General features: G+C 40.9%; 1 protein-coding gene across 2 annotated transcripts in view; it reads left to right on the top strand.

Annotated features, from left to right (window-relative positions):
- LOC141330630 (endoplasmic reticulum metallopeptidase 1-like) overlaps positions 1 to 25,311 on the top strand; it is a 26,820-nt gene extending 1,509 nt beyond the window's left edge. The window contains exons 2-16 of one of the 2 annotated variants that reach the window (XM_073835537.1): positions 4,345 to 4,628; positions 7,522 to 7,649; positions 7,752 to 7,857; positions 9,339 to 9,485; positions 10,063 to 10,155; positions 13,303 to 13,515; positions 14,974 to 15,278; positions 16,358 to 16,489; positions 16,713 to 16,887; positions 22,212 to 22,402; positions 22,549 to 22,701; positions 23,021 to 23,196; positions 23,325 to 23,440; positions 24,206 to 24,363; positions 24,455 to 25,311. In XM_073835537.1, coding sequence (XP_073691638.1) covers positions 4,345 to 4,628; positions 7,522 to 7,649; positions 7,752 to 7,857; positions 9,339 to 9,485; positions 10,063 to 10,155; positions 13,303 to 13,515; positions 14,974 to 15,278; positions 16,358 to 16,489; positions 16,713 to 16,887; positions 22,212 to 22,402; positions 22,549 to 22,701; positions 23,021 to 23,196; positions 23,325 to 23,440; positions 24,206 to 24,363; positions 24,455 to 24,628 — 2,551 coding nt within the window. In that variant the 3' untranslated portion in view covers positions 24,629 to 25,311. Of the gene's footprint in view, positions 1 to 4,344; positions 4,629 to 7,521; positions 7,650 to 7,751; positions 7,858 to 9,338; positions 9,486 to 10,062; positions 10,156 to 13,302; positions 13,516 to 14,973; positions 15,279 to 16,357; positions 16,490 to 16,712; positions 16,888 to 22,211; positions 22,403 to 22,548; positions 22,702 to 23,020; positions 23,197 to 23,324; positions 23,441 to 24,205; positions 24,364 to 24,451 lie in introns of both variants that reach the window. The other variant, XM_073835536.1, reaches the window with a different exon arrangement.
- The last annotated feature ends 80 nt before the right edge of the window (positions 25,312 to 25,391 follow it).

The following is a 25,391-nucleotide window of genomic DNA, read 5'->3' as shown; positions in this document are numbered from 1 at the left end:
GGTTAGACTGTTGTCATATCGTAAATTTATCGTCATCACTCTATGATACATATCGTAACATTTTTGCATTGCGAAATATGGTACTACGAAATATCGTTACACCCCTAATATTAAGTAAAGAATATAGCTGCAAGCAGCGAAGACGGGCCCTCGCCCTCAGTGCAATCGCCATCCCGGTACCATCAGGAAAAAGGTGCCCAGCGGGTACATGCATTCACAGTAACCCTCTAGCAGTCTGGATTTAAGGGTTACAGCAGTGAAAGGGTTACACTATAAGATCAGCACACACAAATGGAAAGAACAATATGTAACTTTGGCAACACTTTTACCATTCAGGTTAATTTGTTAACATTAACTTTATTTGTTAACATGAACAATAACTATATAGCATTTATTAATGTTAACTATTATTAACTTACAAAATATTAATACATTATTAAAACGTAAAGTTTTAGAGCCGTAAAGGCCCTATACCACACCCAGGTCCCAGCCTCTGCAGCATCCTAATGGCCGCAGATTGCAATTTGTGTGCAAATATTCAAGAGTTTTCGTGTATGTTTAGGACCCCAAAATCCCCCAAAACATTGGGGGGGGGGATAATAATAAATGCAACAAATGAGAACATTCTAGGAATGTTCCCTGTAGGTTCTCTTTTTGGTTTAATTTTATAACCTACAGAGAAGGTACCCAGAACATTGTCAGGGGTGCGTGCAGGACGAGACGAGACGATAGACGAGATTAACAATTAACAAGATATTTAATATAATTCTCCAAGAGGAACAAGGCAGGAACAGGCAGGAACACTTACACACACATCACACAACGTTAAAGACCGACAGGGAACTGAACTCAAAGACAGTCTCTTAAAGACAAACTAATTATCAAACACAGGTGACACAGATGACTAATAATTACAAGGACAGGTGTTAGGAATAATGAGGATGGCTAAACCAAATGACAAAAAGAAAGGGGGAGACCAAATGAACAGACAGAACTGTGACATTACGCCCCCCTCCGAATAGGCGCGTCCTTGACTGAGATCCGAATAGGCGCCGTGGAACAAAATAAAAACAAGAGGGGCAAAATGACAGAAAAATAAGAGTCCATGGGAGGAGGCTTTGGCGGAGGACGCAACCCTTGGAGGGGGACAAAAACAAAAGTCCAGGTGACAAAAAAGACAGTCCAAGGGGGCGACGACGGTGGGAGGAGCCAGGGAGGAAACAGGAGGGACCTGGAGCAGGAGTAACAGACCAAGACCCAGGCCACAGCCATGAAGACCCACGGTGGAGCCGACAGAGGGAGGAGCCATGGTGGAGGACGGGCTGACGACTCCAGGGGTCCGACCGACAGAGGCAGAGCAGGTGGAGGAGGAGCCCGAGGCAGAGACGGAGAGCCGAAGATCCTGGGCGACACCGAAGATCCGGAGGGCCAAGGCGAAGCCCGAGGCTCTGGCGACCAAGGCGGAGGCGGGTATCCGGAGCGACAGAGGACTGAGGTGGAGCCGGGGGGAGGGAGGAGCCCAACGGAGCTGATGGGATGGAGCGACGAGGCGTAGCCAGAGGTGTAGAGTCCGTAGGCGATGGCGGGACGACAACCGACGAAGGCGGAGCCGGAGGGACGAGGAAGCCCGGTGGAGCTGGTGGGCCGACGGGCGACGCTGAAGACGAGGGAGCTGAGAGCCGTGGTGGAGCCGCAGGGTCGGAGGGCCAAGGCGGAGTTCTGGATTCTGAGGCTGGAGATAAGGGATCCTCCAGCCGAGACGCCAATGGAAGCTTGCATACCTGCGGCGAGCCCACTGCACATATGGAGGACTAAGGATGAGCAAGGGGACTGACAGAAGACAGCGGGGTTTCTGGAATGCTGGATGGCACTAGCGGAGATTCAAGATGGCTGGAAGGAACCAGCGGAGATTCAGGAAGGATTTAGAAATAGGCAGAAGAGTGCGGGTGGTTGGGAAGTTCAAGCAGGCCAGTGGTTCTGTGAAAAAGTCTATTAAGTCCCCAGAGTGTTGCTCATGCTCACCCCCAGTGGTGGTGCAGTGGGCAGGGCTCTCTACCGACCTCTCTTGCTCCACAAAGCACTCCACCGTCGTAGATGTAGAGGCCGGCTCACGCACTTGGTCAGAGGTTTTGATCCCATCGGCGCACCATACTGTTGTCGCTCCGGGCTCAGGCTCTCCGTCCGCGGTGAATGCGGGCTAATACACTGCGTGTCGGGGGGATGTTTGGCTGGGCTCTGGGTCTGGAGTCTCGATGTAATCGGCGAGGCTCTCTTGAGGACCCTCCCCGGACAGCTGCGCTTTCGTGGCGATGTTGAGTCCTGCACGGAAGAACGTGCACAGGCAGCTGTCAGGGTAATGCGTCTGTGGCGCAAAGTCTCTTGTGTGTTCCTCGAGAGAGCGGTTCCCCGGCTCCAGGATTATGATGAGGACGGCAGGGATATCTATTAAGGAAAAAAAAAAAAAAACTAAACTCAGAACTAACCGGAAAATAAAGCAGGGAAACACGTCATGAAACTGTTTGGGTCGGTCTTTCTGTCAGGGGTGTGTGCAGGATGAGACGAGACGATAGACGAGATTAACAATATAAACAAGATATTTAATATAATTCTCAAAGAGGAACAAGGCAGGAACAGGCAAGAACACTTACACACACATCACACAACGTTAAAAACCGACAGGGAACTGAACTCAAAGACAGACTCTTAAAGACAAACTAATTATCAAACACAGGTGACACAGATGACTAATAATTACAAAGACAGGTGCTAGAATAATGAGGACGGCTAAATCAAATGACAAAAAGACAGGGGGACACCAAATGAACAGACAGAACTGTGACAAACGTTCCCTAAATGTTATTTGTAGATGTAATTTTATAACCTAAAAAAAACCTTCCCAGAACATTCCCTTTAGGTTATTTTATTAATAAAGTTTTATTTTTATAACCTAGAGAGAACATTCCCAGAAGGTTCCATGCAGGTTATGTTTAGTAGTCATAACCATACTTAAAACGTTGCAGATGGTTCTCATGATCATAAACAACCTATTTTTGCAGAATTTCATGTCCGAAATAAGCTTTTAATAAAGTGTAGACATCAAAGTGGTCAAATAACATTATAACGATAATATATCTCCAATTTTATATATAAAAATAAGCCAAGGTTAGGTGTAGTCAGAAAGTCAATGTTTATTTCTTTACTGTGCTCCTCTGCTCTGCATGGACTTCTTCAGCACGTTCTTTCTCCTGCGGTATCGGATTGAAGAGGTTAGGAGAGCGTTCTGGGAACCTTCAGAAAACTTTCAGGGAATCTCTAGAAACATAAATAAAATGTTCCCTAATGGTGTCACGAATTGAGCCTCCGTCATCCTGGTAACTCTTGCACTACTCATCATGGACTTCATCCCCCACAAGCCACTGCACTAATCACTGCTCACACCTGCTCCTCGTGCCCACTGCACTGATTGCTGCACACATCTGTTCCTCATCACACTGACTGCTTATAAGCCACTCACACACACAGCCTCTTCGCGAAGTCTTGTATTGCCCCGTCTGCATTTCTGAGCGTTTTCACTGTTTCCTTGTTCCATCGTTTCCCATAGCCCTAGCCCTAGCTATTGTTCTGTTTTTGTTGTTCAGTCTTAGCCATAGTTCTTGCCTTGTTTCTTTGTTTTTTACTACTTTGGGCTGCCCTCTTGGTTTTCGATCCTGCCTGGATTACGCTTTTGTCTTGCCTTGTTTGTTCCTGTTTGTTGGTGTTCTACTCTGTTTGCCCTGAACACGATCTGCAATAAAGCTTGCATTTGGATCCAACTCTGTCCACCTCGACTCCCTTCGTTACAATTGGTTAGCCAGGAAAGTTTTCTCAATGTAAATAGAACGTTTCGTTTAGGTTAGAGGAACGTTCCGGGAACCTAATAGGAACGTTCCTGGATGTTCTCCTAACCTAAAGAGAACATGTTGGGCAAATTTCCGTAACGTTCCCCTTTTGTTCCTGGAATGCTCCCGTAACCTAAAGGAAACGTTCTATTTAAGTTAAGAAATAGAATGTTCTATTTATGTTAAGGAAGCTTTCCCAGAATGTTCCGTGGAATCAAAAATTGTTTGCTGGGATTAATATTTGTCTGCTAGATTTTGATACACAGGAAAGCATTAAAATAATCTGAAGGGATAATAAAAGGCAAATTTTATTATAACTTTTATTAGTAGCTGTACTTGTATAGTAAATATCGCAGGGCTCCAGATTAAAATGCCACTGAAAATGCAGAAAAATAAAATAAAAATCACAATAGAATAAAAAACTGATTTGTGCTCACATGTGTAAAACTGTAATCTTGTGTATCAGGAAGCATTTGGAGCGGATCACCAGCGTCGGGCCGCGGACCGTCGGAAGCCCAGAGAACGAGATCACCACGGTCAACTACCTGCTGGATCAGATTGAGCAGATCCGGAATGAGAGCAACACCGGACCTCACTCCATCACGGTGGACGTCCAGCGGCCCACCGGCTGCTTCGCCTACATGTGCTACGACCGCGTGACCAACATCGCTGTCAAACTCGAACCGCAGATGAACGCGCAACATTTCATGCTTGCTAACTGCCACTTTGATTCGGTGGCCAACAGCCCAGGTATGTTCTTACAACGTTTGATCAACGCTTCACACTTGCCTGGTTTTAAAAAGCTTGTGAGAATTATATAGATCTCGGTCACATTTCATTCAAATTTCAATTCAACTTCATGTCTTACATATCAACATTTTGATACGCATTACAAGTTACGTAATAATATTACTTTTTCCAAATAACTAGTAAAGTAACGCGTTACTTTTTAATGGACAAGAAGAGTTACTTTTTCTAATTAGTAACGCCAGTTATTTTTCCCACATTTATTGATTAAAAAGCTCTGCTGTCCCCATGTTGAGACAACTTTTAAGATGTTACATTAGTTCTTGAATAAATGTGAAAAAAACAGATACAGTATTTCTTAAAATGAAAAAAAAAACTGTGAAATTCAACTCAGAATATAATGCAAACCTTTAATAATTAAATATTAAGTAATACAATTACCCTTTATGTATTTAATCCCATTTCATTAACTGATGTCTTTGCTGCCAACCTTCGATGGTCCAATTCATCCACACTAATAAGCAAAAATTACTCAAGAGAATGTACCATTTGTTATTCTTTTTTATTGCTGAAGAGTTTTTTTTTTTTTTTTCTCTACGGTCTACTGTGCAGACGTGAATTTACTTTTCTCTAAGCCTGAGGCTTTTGGTGTGAAAAGGCTTTTACATTCGACAAAAATAGAACTTTTCATATGAAAAACAAACAAGCAAGCCCTGCCCAGATTTAAAAAGTAACGCAAAAGTAACGCAACATTACTTTCTAAAAAAAGTTAATTAGTAACTTTTTAGGGAGTAACTCAATACTGTAATGCATTACTTTTAAAAGTATCTATCCCCAACACTGGCAGTGAGTATTATGAAGCTTTATTAGCAAGAGTTAATAAAACCTCTTGCTCCAAAGTTACTCTTTTGTTTCTCCTTAAGTTAAAAAAAAGTTGCTCTTTTGTAATGTCTAAGACTTAAAGGAGAGATAATTGAAACTCAAACTCATTTATCTTTATCTTAAAGGGATAGTTCACCCAAAAATGAAAATTTGATGTTCATCTGCTTACCCCCAATGCATCCAAGATGTTGGTGACTTTGTTTCCTCAGAAAAACACAAACGAAGATTTTTAATGAAAACCGGTGCAGTCTGCCAGCCTTATCATAGACGTGGATGGGCACCAAACCTTTAAAAGTAAACAAAAACATGCACTGACCAATCCAAATTACACCCTGCGGCTCTTGATGATACATTGATGTCTTAAGACACGAAATGATCGTTTTTTGTGAGAAACTGAACCGTATTTATTTAATTTTTTACCTTTGATACACAGCCACGTCCATCTGTCATGAGCACGAGTTTGGCATCAGTCACGTCACATGAGCACGCGTTCTGTCGTAGAATACGCAAACGCCTGATGCGATCTTTTGCATGTATACAACACTCATTGTTTACACAGTGCACAGAGATTGTGGGTATAGCGGCTATACAAAATGGTAATTACTTGCGCGTATCCTGGTTGTTTAAACCGATTTAAAGCTAAAAGATTACGTTTGCTTTCGCAAACTCATCCGGGACTTTTCACTGATTTCCCCTTACGGCGTTTGCGTATTCTTCGCCAGAAGCGCGTGCTCATGTGACGTGACTGATGCCAAACTCGTGCTCATGACAGATGGACGTTGCTGTTTATCAAAGGTAAAAAAATTATATAAATACTGTTTAGTTTCTCGCAAAAAAATGATCGTTTCGTGTCTTAAGACATCAATGTATCGTCAAGAGCCGCAGAGTGTTATTTGGATTGGTCAGTGCATGTTTTTGTTTACTTTTAAAGGTTTGGTGCCCATCCACGTCCATGATAAGGCTGGCAGACTGCACCGGTTTTCATTAAAAATCTTCGTTTGTGTTTTTCTGAGGAAAACAAGTCACCTACATCTTGGATGCCCTGGGGGTAAGCACATAAACATCAAATTTTCATTTTTGGGTGAACTATCCCTTTAAGTAAAAAAAAATAAAAGGGGTTTGGTGTTGTGGACTTTCGCTCCGCCTCCCTCACATCCCAGCACCGGTAGGAAAGTCCACAACACCAAACCCCTGACGCTGATTGATTGGAACACTGTTTGTTTATCTGTGGAATAGTTGATAGCGCCGATTGTTTTTTAGCATATCTCGGACCCTAGGCTGACCAGAGAGACGCGTTTTTTTCACAGACAATTTATGGGGCAGGCAGCGAGCGGATCGTGAATAAAGGTCAGCTAAATTTGACACTTTATGTTATAGTCTAGAAATCGCTGATACAACCTTTAACTTTAGACAGGGCCCACTCTTATCAAAACATCTACAATAAAGTCTGAAAATATTACAGAGTGTGCTGTTTTCTCTTTTAATTGTGTATTTGTAACAACTGGATCATTTGTATTAACCCACCCATTAGTGCCCCTTTTTTCTCTTTGGGCCACTCAGCCCCAAAATTTCTATGCACTCTCCTCTCTGTGTTTTCTGAGCCATTAGGGTCAAAAGGCTATGGAAGGACTCTCAATCTGGTTCTATGGTTTTGGTGCTGGTTAATGTCTGACGATTGTGGTAGATTACATGTGGAAGCATCCGTTGTTCCGGTTTCTTCTTCACTTGTATTTTGGAAATTTTGGACAGAAAAGCCCATAAAAAGAAGACTGAAAGTGTACTTAGCTATTTTCTTTTCTCTTTATTTTTTAAAGTAGTAATAGCACACTTGAATAAACTTATTTTCTTAATGGTTACTCTAGTGTATGAGTAATAACTGTACTGTATGATGAATAATGTGTGTGTGTGTGTGTGTGTGTGTGTGTGTGTGTGTGTGTGTGTGTGTGTGTGTGTGTGTGTGTGTGTGTGTGTGTGTGTGTGTGTGTGTGTGTGTGTGTGTGTGTGTGTGTTTCAGGAGCCAGTGATGACGCCGTCAGCTGTTCAGTGATGCTGGAGGTTTTACATTCTCTAGCCAATCTCTCCACGCCGCTCAAACACGGCGTCATCTTCCTCTTCAACGGGGCCGAGGAGACCATCCTGCAGGTGAGAGGTCACGGCACAGCTGACCTTTGACCTCAACGAGCATGTGATTAGGTGTTAAGTGTGTTTCAGGCAGTTTGATCACTGTTAACATCTCTCTCTCAGGGCAGTCACGGCTTCATCACCCAGCATCCCTGGGCTCGGCAGGTGCGAGCGTTTGTGAACCTAGACGCGGCAGGAGTGGGAGGGAAAGAGCTGGTGTTTCAGACAGGTAAACATTTAATACGCCTCTGTGTACCTACGATAGATGAACTCTGCTCTGTTGCCAAGCAGAACAAGTGCCAGAGTTTAAAGAATAGATCACTATCGTCATTAGCTAAAAACACAATGTACTTTTCAAGCGTGTTGTAGTGAAATATTTCAAGACGAAGGCTGGAATATTTTGAGAATGTAGTCTAAATATTTTGAGAACAAAGTCGAAATTATTTAAGAACGAAATATTTTGAACATTGAACATTGACTTCTTGAAACATTTCGACTTTATTCTTAAAACCTTTATTCTAAGACAGGGCGACAGTGCGTATCAGCCATAGATATATATATGTAGATGCCTCATTAGCGACTGTTTCAATGGGCCGTTATACGTAAACCGTCCGCCATTTCACTACGGCCCACTTGACGTCATTCACCCATAGATCTACATACTTGACCATAGTAATCACTGAATATTCGAAATGTCACAGTCTTGCACAGCCGTTGGTCTGCAAACCTACTCTATGGTGAATGACGTCAAGTGGACCGTTCCAATATGGCGGACGCATCTACGTGCTTGGAGAGGTCCAATGAGGCATCTACATATATCAGCCACAACAGGCCTTCAACACCCTGATGAAGAATGAAGAACCTGTCTTAGAACAAAGGCTTTTTACTTTGCTTACTATGTGAGTGCCTTGATGTGTTTTTTTGGATTTTGAAATGGGATCCACTTTTATTTTTTGATCATTTTAATTCCCATAGGGGTTATCAGGAAAGAATGCCACAAAACGTTCTGCCATGTTTGTCGACCAAAGAGGGTTGATGCTGTGTTTATTAAATGGTGTCCACAGGCTTGTTCCAGTCAGGATCTTCTTGACACTACCTCTCAAAGTTGGGAAGATTACAATTAAGAGTGTGGATCATGATTTTAGACTATACGAGTCTTTATATCATATTTTAAGATTGCAAAAATTAAATAAAGGAAGCCTCATTTCAAATCTGAAAACATAATGGGCATTTTATAATAAAAATGTATTTTTTTTTTTACTTCTAGTTATGTATAACTTTCAAGTAAATATAGATTTAAAAATCCAAGCATTTTATCTTTATCCAGTAAATGGGGAATGACTGGAAAAGTCCATGTTTCCATTAAAACAAACAAACAAAATACATTGGCATATATCTGACCTGTGCTGGCAGGATGAGTTGCAGTAAGCAAATTTTCAAAAATAAGTTATTTTTATTTTCACCTTCTCCAATAAGAGACCTTCAAAATGATGTATGATTTGTTGGAATTCGCCAAAACTAAGTCGATATAGTCGATATAGTACTATATAATAGTATAAAGTTTTCCGAAATTCTTTTATGTATAGCTTAAAATTAGCCTGTGCGCATGTACACACATTTTTAATGCATGGCACACATATATGGAAAAGAGCAGCATGATCATTTTGTCAAATCTCTAAATGCAGTCGTGTATGTGTGTGTGTGTTTAAGGTCCGAAGAACCCGTGGTTAATCCAGGCTTACGCCCGAGCCGCCGTCCACCCGTTCGCCACAGTGGTCGGTCAGGAGATTTTCCAAAGTGGTCTCATTCCTTCGGACACAGACTTCCGCATCTTCAGGGACTATGGGAATATTCCTGGTATGAGACACACTGTAAAAAAGGGATAGTTCACCCAAAAAGGAAAATGTGATGTTTATCTGATACCCCCAGGGCATCCAGTAGAACACAAACAAAGATTTTAACTCAAACTGTTGCAGTCTGTCAGCCATATAATGGCAGTCAATAGGCACCAAATATTTGAGAGTATAAAAAACTTACACAGACAAAACCAAATTAAACACTGCGGCTCGTGACGATACATTGAGGTGTTAAGACACGAAACGATCAGCCTGCGCAGAAGCTGAACAGTATTGATATCAATATTTACAAAAATCTAAAATCTTAGCTTGTGTTCTACTGAAGAACCAAAGTCACCTACATCTTGAATGCACTGGGGCTAAGCAGATAAACATCAATCAATTTTCATTTTTGGGTGAATTACCTCTTTAAGAAGTTTTGCACATGCTTACAGTAAAACCACATTTCATTAAGTCATGTACTGCTAATAAAAGAAGAAAAGTTAATGGTAAAGAGTAAACCAGGAGTATTGACTGAGACTGTCAGATCATGTTAAAGACCCTTTGAAGTCTGAATCTTCTTCCATCTCATTCTACAGGAATTGATCTTGCATTCATAGACAATGGTTACCTCTATCACACTAAATATGACACTCCGGACCGAATCCACAACGACTCCATCCAGAGAGCAGGTGAGATGCCTCATTCCTGATCTACAGCCTCTCGTGAAGATTTTAGGAAATTAAACAGCTGCTTCAGAGAGAATGAAGTTCACTCAGAGCTTCGATCAGTTGAGCAGTCAGACAAATCAAATCCAAGATCGACGCTGTTTTAAGAAGGTCTTTATGAATAGAAATAAGTCTCGCGGCCAGATTTACTAAAGCACAGATTGAAGTGTTTATTTCTATGGGTGATTTACTGACATTATTTCAGAAGAACACAGACGCAGATAATTTCCGTAACAATCAACTTAATTTAACAAGACCAGTGCAAATTGCTGTCTGCGAGAGGAGTTCACTTCAAGAACAAAAATGTACAGTCCATTTACTCACCCCCCTTGTCATCCAAGATGTTCATGTCTTTCTTCCTTCAGTCGTATACAAATTATGTGTTTTGAGAAAAACATTATAGGATTTCCCTCCATATAGTGGACTTCTATGGCATGAGTTTGAACTTCAAAAATGCAGTTTAAATGCAGTTTCAAAAGGCTCTTAATTAACTTATTTAGCAAAGCGATTCTAAAAAATAAAAAAAGACAATTTATTTTCTTTTTAACCTTAAATGCTCGTTTTGTCTAGCTTTGCCTGAGCTCTGTGTATTCTGGTTCAAGTCAGTTAGGGTATGTCGAAAAACTGTCCAACCATCTCATTTTTTCAACAACTTCAAAATCGCCCTACTTCGCTGCAGAAGTACCGACCCAGTGTTTACAAAGTGAACATGCAAAGAAGATCAAACACCCTCTACAAAACAGGTAAAACAGCAATGTACACAGTTAAAAATAAGGGTGCTTCAGGAAGCCATAGTAGAACCTTTTCTGTTTCACAAAAGGTTCTTTGTGGCGAAAGAAGGTTCTTCATATTATTAAAAGGTAGAAAGAAGTGGTTCTTTAAAGAACCTTTGACTGAATGGTTCTTTGTGGAACCAAAATATTTCTTCTATGGCAACGCTTTAAAGCACCTTTATTTTAAAGAGTGTTGACCGGTTTTGAAGTTGGAGGAGAAAATGAGATGGGAGTTTTTTGACATACATTTTATCACAAATCCAGTTCTTGGTCTTCGGTCTGCTCACCACCAGAGGTCGCTTTCTCATTTCACAGACTCGCACATTACACAGACTGTTACATGTCACCCCGGACTACAATTCCCATGTTCCTTTGCACAGGTTTGCCCTTTCATGTAGCTTAGACACTGTATAAATACAAAGCACTTCCTCTTCTTGATTGCCAAGTATTGCATTGCGTTTAGCACTCACCTAGTGTTAGCAACAATTACGGAGCCATTTCTGAAGCATCAGTGAGAATTTGAACTTTCTGTAATAGTTGCATATGAGTCCCTCAGTTTTCCTCAGTGTGAAAAAATGGATCTCAAAATCATGCAGTCATTGTTGGAAAGCGTTCATATACACAAAATGCTGGAAAACCAAAGAATCTGTGGGACCCGAAGGATTTTTCTGAAGAACAGCAGGTAGTTGAACTGTTCGGGACAAACAAGGGACTCATGAACAACTATCACTAAACAAAAACACAGCTGCGGATCATTCAGGAAACAACACTGTTTTAAGAATCAAGAACAGGTCATTTTTAAAAATTCAACTATTATTTTCTCATGTGGACTGTATGTAAACATCTTTTATGTGAAATGTCTTATCCAGGTCAGTACTAAATAAACAATAATTTTGCTAAAGTATTTAACATTTTGCAGATTCTGAAAGGGGGGTGTAAACTTTTTACCTCAACTGTACATTACAGCTTTCATAATATGATGAGATTTATTTCTGTGCAGCTGAATTTCATGACAAATTTGCAGTGTTTTCGTCAACGATGACGATGGCGAAATCATTTAGTTGACGCAACTTTTTTTCATGACGATAACGCGACGATGATGAGATAAAAATGGCTCGTTGATGACTAAAACATGACGAGACGTGTGTGAGTTGTCGTTGACGAGGCGAGAATAGATGAAAATGTTAATGGGTGGTCTGTCAGGCGTTTAAAATGCATGACATTTCTGCTTATTGTGCATGCCAATTAAAACCTAAAAAGTTTATGCCGCTATGGCAAGCCGTTTTAGCATTAAATACTCTTTGCCATACTAGTATGGCAAGCCATTTTAGCATTCTATCATTGTTTGGTTACGCCCACCACCTGGCATGCAGCGCACAACGTCCTCAACACGTCACATTGTTGTCACTCAGACAGACAGACGATTAACCATGATGCCGGCAGTTTGCAAACAGGGTGGTAGCAAACGGCGAAAGGGCCTATGGGTATATTTCAAATATATGTATTTTATGTCTAAAACCATTCCTTCATTATTGTAAATATTTGTGAAAATAGTCGATCCTTTTTTCACAACTTATAAATGACACTACCCTACAGCAAAATACTTACTGACCTACATTAATTTGTTAAAAGACTACTTTTTCTCCTTTTTTTGACTAAAACTAAACTGAAAACTTTTTGACTTTTTGTCGACTAAAATTGGACTAAAACTAATAAGCATTTTAGTCCAAAAGACTAAGACTAAATCTAAGATGGTTGTCAAAAACAACACTGCAGATTTGGTTAATACCTCTGTGTGTGTGTGTGTGTGTGTGTGTGTGTGTGTGTGTGTGTGTGTGTGTGTGTGTGTGTGTGTGTGTGTGTGTGTGTGTGTGTGTGTGTGTGTGTGTGTGTGTGTGTGTGTGTGTGTGTGTGAGTTAGATCTGCTCTCTTGTTCTGAACTGTAATGCTTGTCTTCGGCTGTTGTATTGTTTTTGTAAAGCTGCAGAAGAGCGATATAATGAAAGATGCCAATTTTCCGTAAGTAACTGCATTTATTAATAAAAATAATCATCAGAATGAAAAATGCATTAGTCTAATAAGCAAACAGAGTCTTAGTTACACAATTGCGTAACTTCTTTGAAACCGGCTTGTCCAATCAGAACGTAGAGCTAGTGCTGTGTGTTTTATGATATTATAATAATCCTCAATATGGATCAGATGTCACTGCTTTTCTAATGTGTGGTGTTTGAGCTCATTAAACCTAAATTGTGAAATCAGATTTTGTTTTATATGAGTAGGCAGATGGACAGATATTGTTCTTGTGCTGTACTGACTTCCTTTTTATCTCTTTCACCAGGTGACAACATCCTGTCTGTCCTCAAGCACCTGACAATGTCTGATGAACTGGCGAATTCCACTGAGTATCGCGATGGTAACATGGTGTTCTTTGACGTGCTGGGATTGACGATGGTGATATATACTGTTCACGTCGGCACCATCATCAACTACACGGCAGCCATCGCCGCAGTGATCTACCTGGCCGTGAAATGCCTCCTAACCAGCATTGTGGGTACGTAATAGTTATGACCAGATATCGGTCTGTCACAAATTGTGTCTTTTTATTTTCATGTAATCACTGATGCTTTTATTAAAGGAGAAGTTCACTTCCAGGACAAAAATTCATGGATAATTCACTCACCCTTTTGCCATCCAAGATGTCTTTCTTTCTTCAGTCATAAAGAAATTATGTTTCTTGAGGAAAACATTTTTAGGATTTATCTTTATATAGTGGACTTCTATGGTGTCCACTAGTTTGAACTTCCAAAATGCATTTGAGGTTAAAAAGTATTTATTTATTTTTAAATAAGCGATAATTTCGCTAGATAAGACCCTTCTTTCTTGGTTGGGATCATTTAGAGCCTTTTGAAGCTGCATTTAAACTGCATTTTGGAAGTTCAAACTTTTTTTTCTCAAGAAACATAATTCATTTAAAAATTGAAGAAAGATAAGAACATCTTGGATGGTATGCATTTTCTGTAAATTTTGTTCTGGAAGTGAGCTTCTTTTTTTATAAAGAACCGTCCTGTGAACATTTCAGATTTTCTATCAAATATCAGGAGGCTTAAAGAAATGCTATGTTTTATAATGACGATAACATTCATTGTACATTGTATTTTATTTTAAAGAATACATTCTTTATAGAATATATAACAAACAAAAACAAAAAAACAGTGTTGGAAAAGTCATCAGTCTCTTGATTTAATACTTTGTAGAGCCACATTTTGCTTTTATCACAGCCATCAATCATTTTGGATTTGTCTGTACTAGCTTTGCACACCTTGGTTGGGGAATATTTGCCCATCCACAGATTTTCAATAGGATTTAAGTCAGGGCTCTGACTGGGACTGGGTGATTGGTCAGGATTGAAGGGAAAATGGTTGCTGCCATGTACATCCAAATTCTTGAGGAAAACCAACGTCGAAATGGCTTAAGCCATTAGGGTCATTGTCGTGTTGGAAGGTGAATGACCTGCCCATCTTCAGCTGTCTATCGGAGGGATGCAGGTTTTTCTCAAGAATTTGTAATTACATGGCAATTCAAATGGTGCCATACTCTTTTCAATTCTTCACAATGCTCTGAACCGTACTCCAATGTATAGCTAATGCCTTTGAATTGTTTTTGTAGCCTTCTCCTATCTTGTCCCTTTCTACAACTTTATCTCAGAGGTCTTTTTAAAGCCCTTTCCCCAACCACGATGAATTATTTGCCGTACCATGCACTACTAACAGTGGAATCTTCAAGAAATGGCTCATTTTATTCTGAAGTAATCGACACCACTTTCATTGGTCAGCCTGGGGTTTAATCTGGAAGTTGATTGCTTGCACCTGAGCAAGTTTATAATGGCAATCTCAATGGAGCTGATCATTTTACCAAATGAGGCATTTCAGTGATTCATAATAATCCTCCAGAATTTGCATGCAGAATAAAATTATTATTTTTTTTAACTTAATTAATTTTATTTTTCCAGGGTGTAATGTGAAAAAATGCCCCATCAGTTCTTTGCACCGCTCTGCGACAGGTTGTGCAGTGGCTCGTCATATCCTCTGTGCAGCTGGCCGATACATGTGTAATCTGGCGTGTGCTGTGATTGTGGTTTTCTTGAGCTGGTTCTTCTCACTGCTGGTGGTTTGGTTCGTGGCTTGGCTTGTCACTAAAATGGGCCGCTCCATGTTCTGGTACAGTCACTTCTACGCTGCCGTCTGTCTGTACGGATCCGCTGCTGTCGGCATTATCCTACTGACACACACACTGGCCAAGAACTGGTGCTACAGGGTGAGTGATGGGACAAAATAAACCACACATTACTGACACATGAACTCATCTGCCATCATGACAGCAGAAACACTCTTCTATGATAATTTTAGCTGACTGAACTCACAGATCTGATGGAGACAGACTTGAATTGATCAGCTAGTGATCAGTAGTGGTTAGCTACATTAAAAACGCTATTTGAATGGGTTCCTATGGAAACCGGAACAAAAAAGCATTCAATCTGACGTTAGAATTCTTAATGGCGGCGCTCATCGTTTACTCAGGAAAAAGGTCTATAGGAGTTATGAGTGCTAAACACTTTTTAGACTGACTGTGCTCAATTAGAGTGTGTTTTTTCACTGCGCGATTCAGTCTAATAAAACGCATTTTCCCAAAATTCACACAAAGAGTGCAAAAAAAGGCAAAAATCACAGATATGACATTGTTTGATCAACAAACTAGAAGTTGATATTAAGAGACTTATGTTTTAGACACCATAATGGCTATTTGTACTCGATTTTGCCAACAAATGGTTCCAAACACAGCCACAGCACTGTTTTGCGTCTCTAAACAACATGGTGGATTTTTGTTCCTGAATGTATGAGTGGTTTCTCATTTAGAGTACCTTTTAGTTTTTTTTTTTTTTCATAATTTCAAATATTAATTTCAGTGTTTTAGGATTTAAATGTCAAAACATTATTGATGCATTTTAACTGCATTTAACTGCATTAAACAGTGAGTAAAAACATCCAAATGCCAATTCAGATGCTGCACCTGTGTTTCCCCTGCACTAAAAATATTAATTTTGTTGATAATAATTTTATTTGTGCCTAAAATGTCGTATTATTCCAAGTGACTTTATTGAATGAATAAACAAATTTGGTGCAAAAGATAATGCACTTTCAAAAAAAAAGAAAAAAAGAAAGGCTTTATAAAAGTAAAACATACCCTTAAAATTCACAGATCATAGCAAAATATGCTATTATCTTAGAATTATGTTTTCTCAATGATAACAAGGACAAGACAGAAATATTAATCGTAGCTCGTTAGCCGTAGCTCTTAGTAACACGCCTACTGAAATGTGTATTTCTTTTCAACAGAAGCGGCATTTCCACTGTTGCGCTGAACGCATGGCACGATTCCAAATGGTTCCCGGCCGGAATGCTGACGCGTGCTGCTGGAACCCATGTAGTGATGCCAGCACTCGGGATCGGTCACTCCTCTGTTGCCCGGTAGGCAGTTTCTCTGTAGCTTTGCTAAATCCTTGTCCTTGTGGGGACATTTTTGGTCCCCAAGAGCTAAAAAGTGAAGTTTTTTTGGAAAAGCAAAAAAAGCTTGTAGTTTTCTGTGAAGGGTAGGTTTAGGTGTAGGTTTGGGGTGATAGAAAATAAAATTTTTACAGTATAAAAACCATCACGTCTATTGAAATCCAACGTGTGTGTGTTTGTGGTTCAGAGTGTGAGTCGTGTGGATCTGGCCGAGGTCTTCTTTGACGTCAGTCTGCTGTTTTGGTGTGTTGTGCTGTTCTTCCTAACTCGCCGCGGCTGGTGTTCAGCATATGTGCCCATGATGATGGTGGTGTTCCCGCTCATCACCAAACTGCTGCTCACAAAGCTCTTCAGAGCCAAAGGTCAGAGGTCATACCACACACATTCACTAATCTGTCTCCACTAGTGGACTGTTATGAGTAAAGTACAGTAAAACATTGTGTATTTACATTATCCCTCTGAGATGAGGCTCATTTGGTGTATTTATTTGAGACAGGTATGGTTTTATACAAATACATTTTTAAAAATAAATTTTAGTTTATCTTCTCAAGGGACAATGCTATAGAAATGACACATCTCTGTTGTCTTCAGCAATTCTTTGTCTGAGAGTGCAAATAGTAAACGGTAAGAGGAAACTGTTATTATGGAAAACACTAGCAATGTGTTTAAAAACTGTGTTGATCCGTGTCCTCGTTTTTTGACACCTGATGACACACATGAGCTGTGTGTGTTTTGTTTGGGCGAAGAGCACGCACGCGATGTTCTTGAGGGGGCATTGTGTGTACATTCTAAGCGTTTTCCAATGAAAAAGCTCAGATCCAGTCTGTCTCTCTTTTCGAGGAAAGTTGAGTGTTCACTTGTCCCCCGCGAACCGGGGGACAAGGTCCTGCTGCTGCCGAGGCACGGAGGAAGTTGAGCTCATGGGGATCGCAAGTGGAACTGGCTGACGAGCTAGAAAGGGGGCTTTCCTTTTCTCACGCGTCAGCCAGAGACGAGGATGCACTCTTGGATGACGATGACGTCGTATCTCTGAAGTGCTCTGTTGGGGTCTCCCCAAAACGAGCAGGAAGTGCAAGAGATGGATGAAGAGACTGAGGCTGAATCCTCTCAGCCTTCCTGTCCTGCATACAGGGAGCTGGTTGAAATTATGGGCCGCATAATTAAATCTTATTCTTCACACCACAGGTCGGATGGTTAACCACCCTTACAGGATTGTTAGACTTGGGATTTTTAAGTCCCCCTTTTAAGGTAACCTACCCTAAGTTTGGTCTTAGGATCGCCCTTAAACATGTTTAACGCTGTCTTCCGCAGGCCTGTTCCGAGAATCCCTCTCCAGAAAAATAGCTTGTGTTCTGTTGAGGCAGAAACATAAGAGCTGGTAAGCTATACTTCCCCTTTTCTAAAAAGGGTATTTCTCAGAAGTATTAAGGAATTTTTTCCCTTTTTTTGTCTAGGTTGATTCTCACCTTTACAAACTTCGAGGACTGGGCCCTCCCCTTTCTGAGGAAAGGGTCCCTAATGAGCGCCCGTCTCAGCCGAGTTTACAGTTGTGTCCTCTTCCGGTGAACCAGGGCCTCTTTTTTTCTGCGGAAAAAGAGCTCCCCAACCTGTTAAGACAGGAATTCACTGTAGAATGGCGTGCAGCAGCCACCACAATATCTGTAAAAACACGCCTGAGGGCGGGCAGAAAGAGCTCGCTGCAGACTCGGAATAACTAAAGGAAAATGTGCTCCCTTTTTTCTGAGAAAAAAAGGTATATTTGAATCACACCCTGGTGGTTAAAACCTATGGACCCTAGGTCTTTATATGTGAATGCTCCCCTTTCTGAGGAAAGGGTGTTTTAAAAAAAAAATGAGCATCGCTTTGTGACTCCTCTCAAGCCAAATCTTATCCTAGTCTGAGGGCTGGGATTAGATGTATGCAGTGCTCTCCTTACTGAGGAAAGGATTTGAGCACCCCACACTTTTTTGATAAAAAGTCCCATCCTAGTCTGAGGACTGGAGTAGGCTTGTTGCAGAGTCTGCAGGTTTAAGATTGCTCTCCTTTCTGAGGAAAGGATCCAAGCACCTGCCTAAATATACTCGTTCCTCAGGCGACATTTCACTTCCCTTTCTGAGGAAAGATTGTACGACGTGTCGAAACCAGTAGGAACAGTTTTTCCTCCCTAATCAGGGCTTGGAAGTCGTCCTCATGTGGTTATTCTGGGAAGCTATCAGAATTCTATAAGGCTACCATATCGCTCCCCTTTCTAAGGAAAGGGTTCATAGAGCATATTAATTTGTGTTCCTCCCTGTGCGCAGGGGTTTGGGACTAATTGAACGTACTTCTACAAAGTTTTCGTTCTCAGAAAGCTCTGTTTCTTTCAAAGAATGAGGGTTGCAGGTCTCCCCTCATCAGAGGGTTATTTCTTGAGACCATTACTCCTAAGAGCCTTCAGCCTTATAGCTCCTATTATCTAGGTCCAAACCTAGACTTGAGAGTAACTAACCCTCTAAAAGAACAAGGACGGGTTGCCCCCCTTTTTTCAAGGGTCGTCTATAAAACGGCACCAATACTTGGTGACAAAAGAATAACTTCCCTGTACTTCAGGTCGAGAGCTTGACTGTCATACTACAGGTTTTACTCTCCAGCCTATGTATTCTTGAATAATAATAATAATAATAATTTGTTACATTTATATAGCGCTTTTCTAGACACTCAAAGCGCTTTACAGTGTCAGGGGTATCTCCTCATCCACCACCAGTGTGCTGCATCCACCTGGATGATGCGACGGCAGCCATAGTGCGCCAGAACGCCCACCACACACCAGCTTACTGGTGGAGAGGAGACAAGGTGATGAAGCCAATGGGAATATGGGGATGATTCAAAGGCCATGATGGTCAGAGGCCAATGGGCAAATTTGGCCAGGATGCCGAGGTCACACCTCTACTCTTTTCGAAAGACATCCTGGGATTTTTAATGACCACAGAGAGTCAGGACCTCGGTTTAACGTCTCATCCGAAGGACAGATGTATTCTTGAAGAAGATACAATAATCCCCTATACGAAGGATAACAGTGAGATCATTCCTGTCAGGTTGAGTTAGCTCCACTTTGATGGAAGAGCACCAACCCACCTACATGGGATTGTCTGATCCAAAAATTCAGGGTTTAAGGGGTTCAGGGTTTAAGGATTTCTCCTCTAACATTATCCACTACTACAGGATGGTTCAGCTAAACATGTTTATCTCCGATGACAGATAGCTTGCGAGCTTCTGGAGTAGGGAATTTTATTCTGAGGATAAAAAACCTTCTTCTGTCCCATAGACAGCATGGAGCTGATAGTGAAACCCCCTGAGGGAAAACACTCTCCTTAAATCTGATCATTTCGGTAAGTGTCCCACGCTACGCCTGGGCATCTTTTATTAAAACCACAAGAGTGGTAAGTGCACTCACATCTGGGGCACTTGATAACATCCACACGTGGTAAGTTCCCACCGAAGGCTATGGGTTCTTCTTTTAAACCCTTTTTGTTATGGGTCACGCGTCTTCACCCCGTCCCCATCTATTGGAGTTAGCATTACAACCCCGGTCCCCTGGGTGCAACTCCTGGATATCACTGTTGATATCTGCTGACCATCTGCTATTAGGCCCTCATATGGGAGCCAGTTCCTGAGGGAATAAGGCCCTATGCTGCGGTAGCTCCTTGTTCTGACAAGTTCAAATCTCTGTGGAGACTTAGCCATTTCCCCCAGAAGGAATAAATATCAATTCTATTCCAAACCTTAGAGCTGTTCACTGGGTTCTAACCCAGGTTCAGGTAAGTAATGTAACAGTTCAGGCCACTGGCCGTAGGGGATAACGCTTCTGCTGTCACTACATCCTAGCAGGGGCAATTCTTTCCGAATTGATGCTTAGTGCTAGCTAGAGGTCCTAGTATGCACTCCCCTAGCATGGCAGCGTGGGTATATTGTTCCCCATAGCGACCTCTAGAGGACGCAGTGGGAGTTCCCTTCGAAAGGGAACGTCTCAGGTTACGTTAGAAAACCTTGGTTCCCTAAGAACAGGGAACGAGACACTGCTTCCTCTAGACTTCTTCGCCATGCTCAGGACAATGAATAGCTTCTGATATTTAAGATGTGTTGTGTTGCAATGGTGCCCCTTTTATGTGATGGTCGCCCGGTAGTGACGCAACAGCAGCGACGGTCGCGCTGCGTGACGTCATATGCTGTCGCCGGCCATTTTATGTAGTTTTTCTATTCATTCTTCAGACACGAGTCACGTTGCAACGTTCCCCATAGCGACCTCTAGAGGATGCAGTGTCTCATTCCCTGTCCTCAGGGAACCAAGGTTACATACATAACCTCAGACATTTTTATGAAATTTGAAATTTTGAAATAACCAAGATTTAACTTCATCCTAATAAGAAAACAGAGCATTCATGGCCAAAGAATCGTTTTTCTTAAAAGGTCGATAGATTTGAGTGTCATCAGCATAGAAGTGAAATGACATCTCGTGTTCCCTAAAAATGGAGCCTAGAGGTAGCATATATAGTGAAAATAAAGTGGGAGCTAAGACAGGACCTTGAGGAAGGCCACAGGGGAAAGAAGAAGTGGAAGAGAAGAATTGTCCTAGCCTAACCACATATTTCCTATCCGACAGGAATGACTGAAACCACTTTAAAACTGTGCCAGAGAGACCCACCCAAGATTCAAGTCTATTAATTAATATGGAATGGTTGATAGTGTCAAAAGCAGCTGATACGTCTAAGAGAACAAGGACCACAGAGTCCCCTGTACCAGTGGCTATAAAGATATCATTTAACACCCTCAAAAGGGCTGATTCGGTACTGTGAGCAACCTTGAAACCAGATTCAAAGTGTTCAAACAAACTGTTTAAAGCAAGAAAAGACTGAAGTTGGAAAAACACAATCTTTTCCAAAACCTTTTAACAAATGGTAAAACAGAGATAGGGCGATAATTTTTAAAAAAAATGTACAGTCAACCAGGACCAATTCAGAAAAAGGGATAAGATCGCCATCCTTAATCCATGATTCAGTAATAAACATGAAATCCTTTAGGAGCTATCCATCTTAACTCTCATCAGTATTACGTCGCATTCAGAGATCGATACCTCTTGACTGGCAAGATAGCCACGCGCGGAGACTCAAACAGTGAAAGTGAGTTGTTCAAAAACTTTCTTTTTAGTAAACTCTGTGTTCACAAACACTGTTCTCAATGCTCGAGTTCATGTGTAGAGACCCAGGTGATACTTCGAGCAAAGTTTCATGGTGTGTCGAGCCTTCTTAGTGTTATAAAAATATCAATTTTGATGCACTCAAAACTATGCCCCTAGTTCTACCATTCACCGGGGCCATTGACCACAAAACTAAATCACGGCTAATCTAAAAAACGGCTCGTTTGTCGTAATTATGCCTTTAGATATAAGTTTGTCTTGTTTACAATAAAAAAAAAACAGCTCAGGTTGCATTTTTGCAATGGTAATCCTTTAAGGCAGTGCCAGATAATAATGATTCTAACACAATATATTATATAACACTTTGGACAAGTTCACTTAGGGTGTACTCACTGAGCAGAAATCAGGGCTCAGATGTTTAAATGAGGTCATTCATATTCTAGTGCCACAAGATTTGTGCTGATAGTTAGTACTGTTTTGTGTGTGTGTGTGTGTGTGTGTGTGTGTATGTAGGAGCATCTTTGCAGTACTCCATCCTTTACCTGATGGGTCTTGCTGTGCCATATGTCTACATCATGTTCCTCATCCGAGTGATTTTTGAGGTCTTTACACCCATTCTGGGCCGCAGGGCAGACCAAACCCCACCCGACATCATCATGGCAGCACTTGTTACTGTGGCAACGATAATTCTGTCTTCCTATTTTGTGAGTCAAACAAACTAACGGTAACAAGATTCAAACATTCAGAATCAAACATTCAAAATTCAATCTCAAATTTAAAATAAAATACCAAGAGAATAAATCATCTTATTCCACCTATTATCTGTTTGTTTGTCTCTCTCTCTCTCCAGATTCATTTCATCTATCTGTCTCGGAGTACGAAGTGGATCTTGGTTGTTCTGGGGTCGGTGTTTATGCTGATGTTTGTTCTGGTCAGCTTTGGAGTATTCTTCCCATATTCTGCCAACCCATCCAGTCCACGACCCAAACGTGTCTTTGTCCAGGTACAGCCATCACTGGTCCATCTATAAAGCAGGGTTTTTAGAGTTTACTGAAACTCAAACCATAAAATAGTGTCTCAGTAATATCTCAGTAATACATAAAACAAGAGGAATGCTGTTTACGTTAATATACTTCTAGCCTGAGTCAAGCAGATGCTTTATGAACCATATTTTTTCTTGAAGCATTTTAGAAGAAATCTTAATTCTTTTAAAGTAAAATGTGTCTAAATCCAATGAATCCATCAAATAATCTTCAACTGAATGGATTATTTTATTAGTTGTGAGTTCAGCCTGCATCAGTCAGATGTGTGTTTGTTTACAGCACATCACTCGCAGGTTCCACGCACTGAACGGCTCGCTGGAGAGCTCCGACTCGGGCTTCTGTATCAACGATCAGGACTACACCGGCATGAAGCACATCACACCACACATCCCACAGATCAACGACAGCATCCGCACGCACTGTCAAGACTACATTCCCTACTATGGCTTCCCAAGGTTCCTCACAATCAAGTTCCTGGTTAACTGAATATAAGTCAAAGGATTGGATGATGGAGTTCATGCACATGTTCAGCTGAACTGAGCCACCGCTTGAACCTCATGACATCTTTCTCTCATTGTTTTAGTGAGAGCTGGTATCTTCCGGTTCCCGAAGTGTCTCCTAAAGCTCCACTGGAGTTCCAGCTCTTATCCAGAAAGGAGATTACACAGGGATTCCTTAGAATAATCTTTGAGGTCAAAGGTGAGTTTGCCCAGTTGCCATTTAAGATGTTCCTGTTTTTTTTTTTTGTTTTTTTTTCAGTCATAAAGAAGGAAAACATTTCAGGACTGTTCTCCATATAGTGGACTGCTATGGTGCCCCCGTGTTTGGATGTCCAAAATGCAGTTTAAATGCGGCTTCAAAGAATCTCTAAACGATGCCATCCGAGAAAGAAGGCTCTTGTTTAGCGAGATTAAGATAAGACCCTTTTTCTCTGGCTTGGATAGTTTAGAGTCATTTGAAGCTGCATTTAAACTGCATTTTCGAAGTTCAAACTTGGGAGCACCATAGAACATTCCTTAAAATGTTTTTCTCAAAAAAAAAAAAAAACAATTTTTTTCGACTAAAGGAACAAAGACATGAGCATCTTGGAAGACAACGAGGTGAGTACATTATCTGTAAATTTTTGTTCTGGAGGCGAACTAATCCTTTAACAGTCGGATCTTGAAGTACCTGTTGATAAAACCATATCCATTTTCTGAGCATATCCTAAATTATAAATTATCTTTATGGTATAGTGGAGAAACAAATAAGGGAGTGAGAGATAAACGTTTCCAAAAAAACTAAATAATAAAAATTATCCCCAATGAAGGTCACCCTAGTCTGTAGCTTTTCCCTTCCATTCCATTCGCGTTGAAGAATGTCATACCCGTATTCCAGAATTGGCACCACTGTGTCGAGATTTTTTTTTTAAAAATCAAAAATTGCTTGGTGCACCTTAAAACATGTCCTGTTGTTCTCTCTCAGGTCCGAGTCACATGTCTCTGCACCTGCGCCTTCACGCCGGTGCGTCTCTGTTCAGTTCGTCGTTCGGAGGTAGGATGGTGTACCATGACAGGGGCTATTTTATATTTTACTCTCACGGTCTAAACGCTCCAACCTGGACCTTCTGGTTTGAGATCATGGTGAGTTCGAGCTCAAAAACCACATATTTAACCTGAGGAGCACGACGGCATTTACTATGTGAGTTCATGTGTGTTTTTTCATCTTCAGCAGCACAAGTCCTCCGACGCGTCTCCTGATGAGGGCTTGTTCTCTCTGGCCATCTCCGCACATTATTTCTCTGGTTCAGATGGGCGTTCGGAGCCACTCGAGACCTTACTGGAGATATTCCCGGACTGGGCCTTCACATCCTCGTGGATCAGCACATACCACATGTACAGATTCTAAAGGCTGCTTGCTCGAGGGCCCTGATCGCACACATACACAAACACACTCATCGTGGTTTTCATTTTTTAGTATGTTCATTCCATCCGTGTAATGGTTTTTATATTGTACAGTACTATATTGAACTGTATTTTCTATCCACTGTTGAGGAAAATATGTAATTGTCCTGTTGCAAGTATGTCTTTTCCTTTTATATAGTACTTGTATTGTATTCGCTTTAATAAGAGAGTGGTTTATTAAAAAAGACACCACACGTATTGTTTTAAAGTATTTACTAAGAGAATGTTTATAACATGTATTAGCAAGAAAGAAGACAAAAGGGAATTTGGACATTACAGTATTCTGTTGCAGATGAGGCATGGAATGATAAGAATAGGAGAAATGCAAGAAGGGAGGGTCTTTTATAAACAACTTCTTTTGGGGATTTCCAGACATTGGAATCCAGCTGCTAATGTGCAATAATGAGATCAGATGCTGATTCTGCCATTGAAGCCTTCGACCAATAAAGCTAGCAAATTATTTGCATGTGTTTTTATTTTTTCATGTAATATACTAGTATTTGTATGTAAAGTATTTAACCTATAGACAATAAAACTATACCAAATTATAACCAAGATGCCTGCCTGTCAAATAGGTCATAGAAGACTTCCTCATGGTTTGTTTTGTTCAAGTCTGAAAGTATGAAATCTCACATGCTTATGAGATTGGACAGATTTGACTTTCTTTATACCTAAACTGAGAAAAAACAAAATAGGGTATAATGTGT

The sequence above is a fragment of the Garra rufa genome, chromosome 1 (genome assembly GCF_049309525.1).
Source record: "Garra rufa chromosome 1, GarRuf1.0, whole genome shotgun sequence".
Classification (NCBI taxonomy): domain Eukaryota; kingdom Metazoa; phylum Chordata; class Actinopteri; order Cypriniformes; family Cyprinidae; genus Garra; species Garra rufa.
Note: the sequence above shows the minus strand (reverse complement) of the source record. Positions and strands in the feature narration are given on the sequence as shown.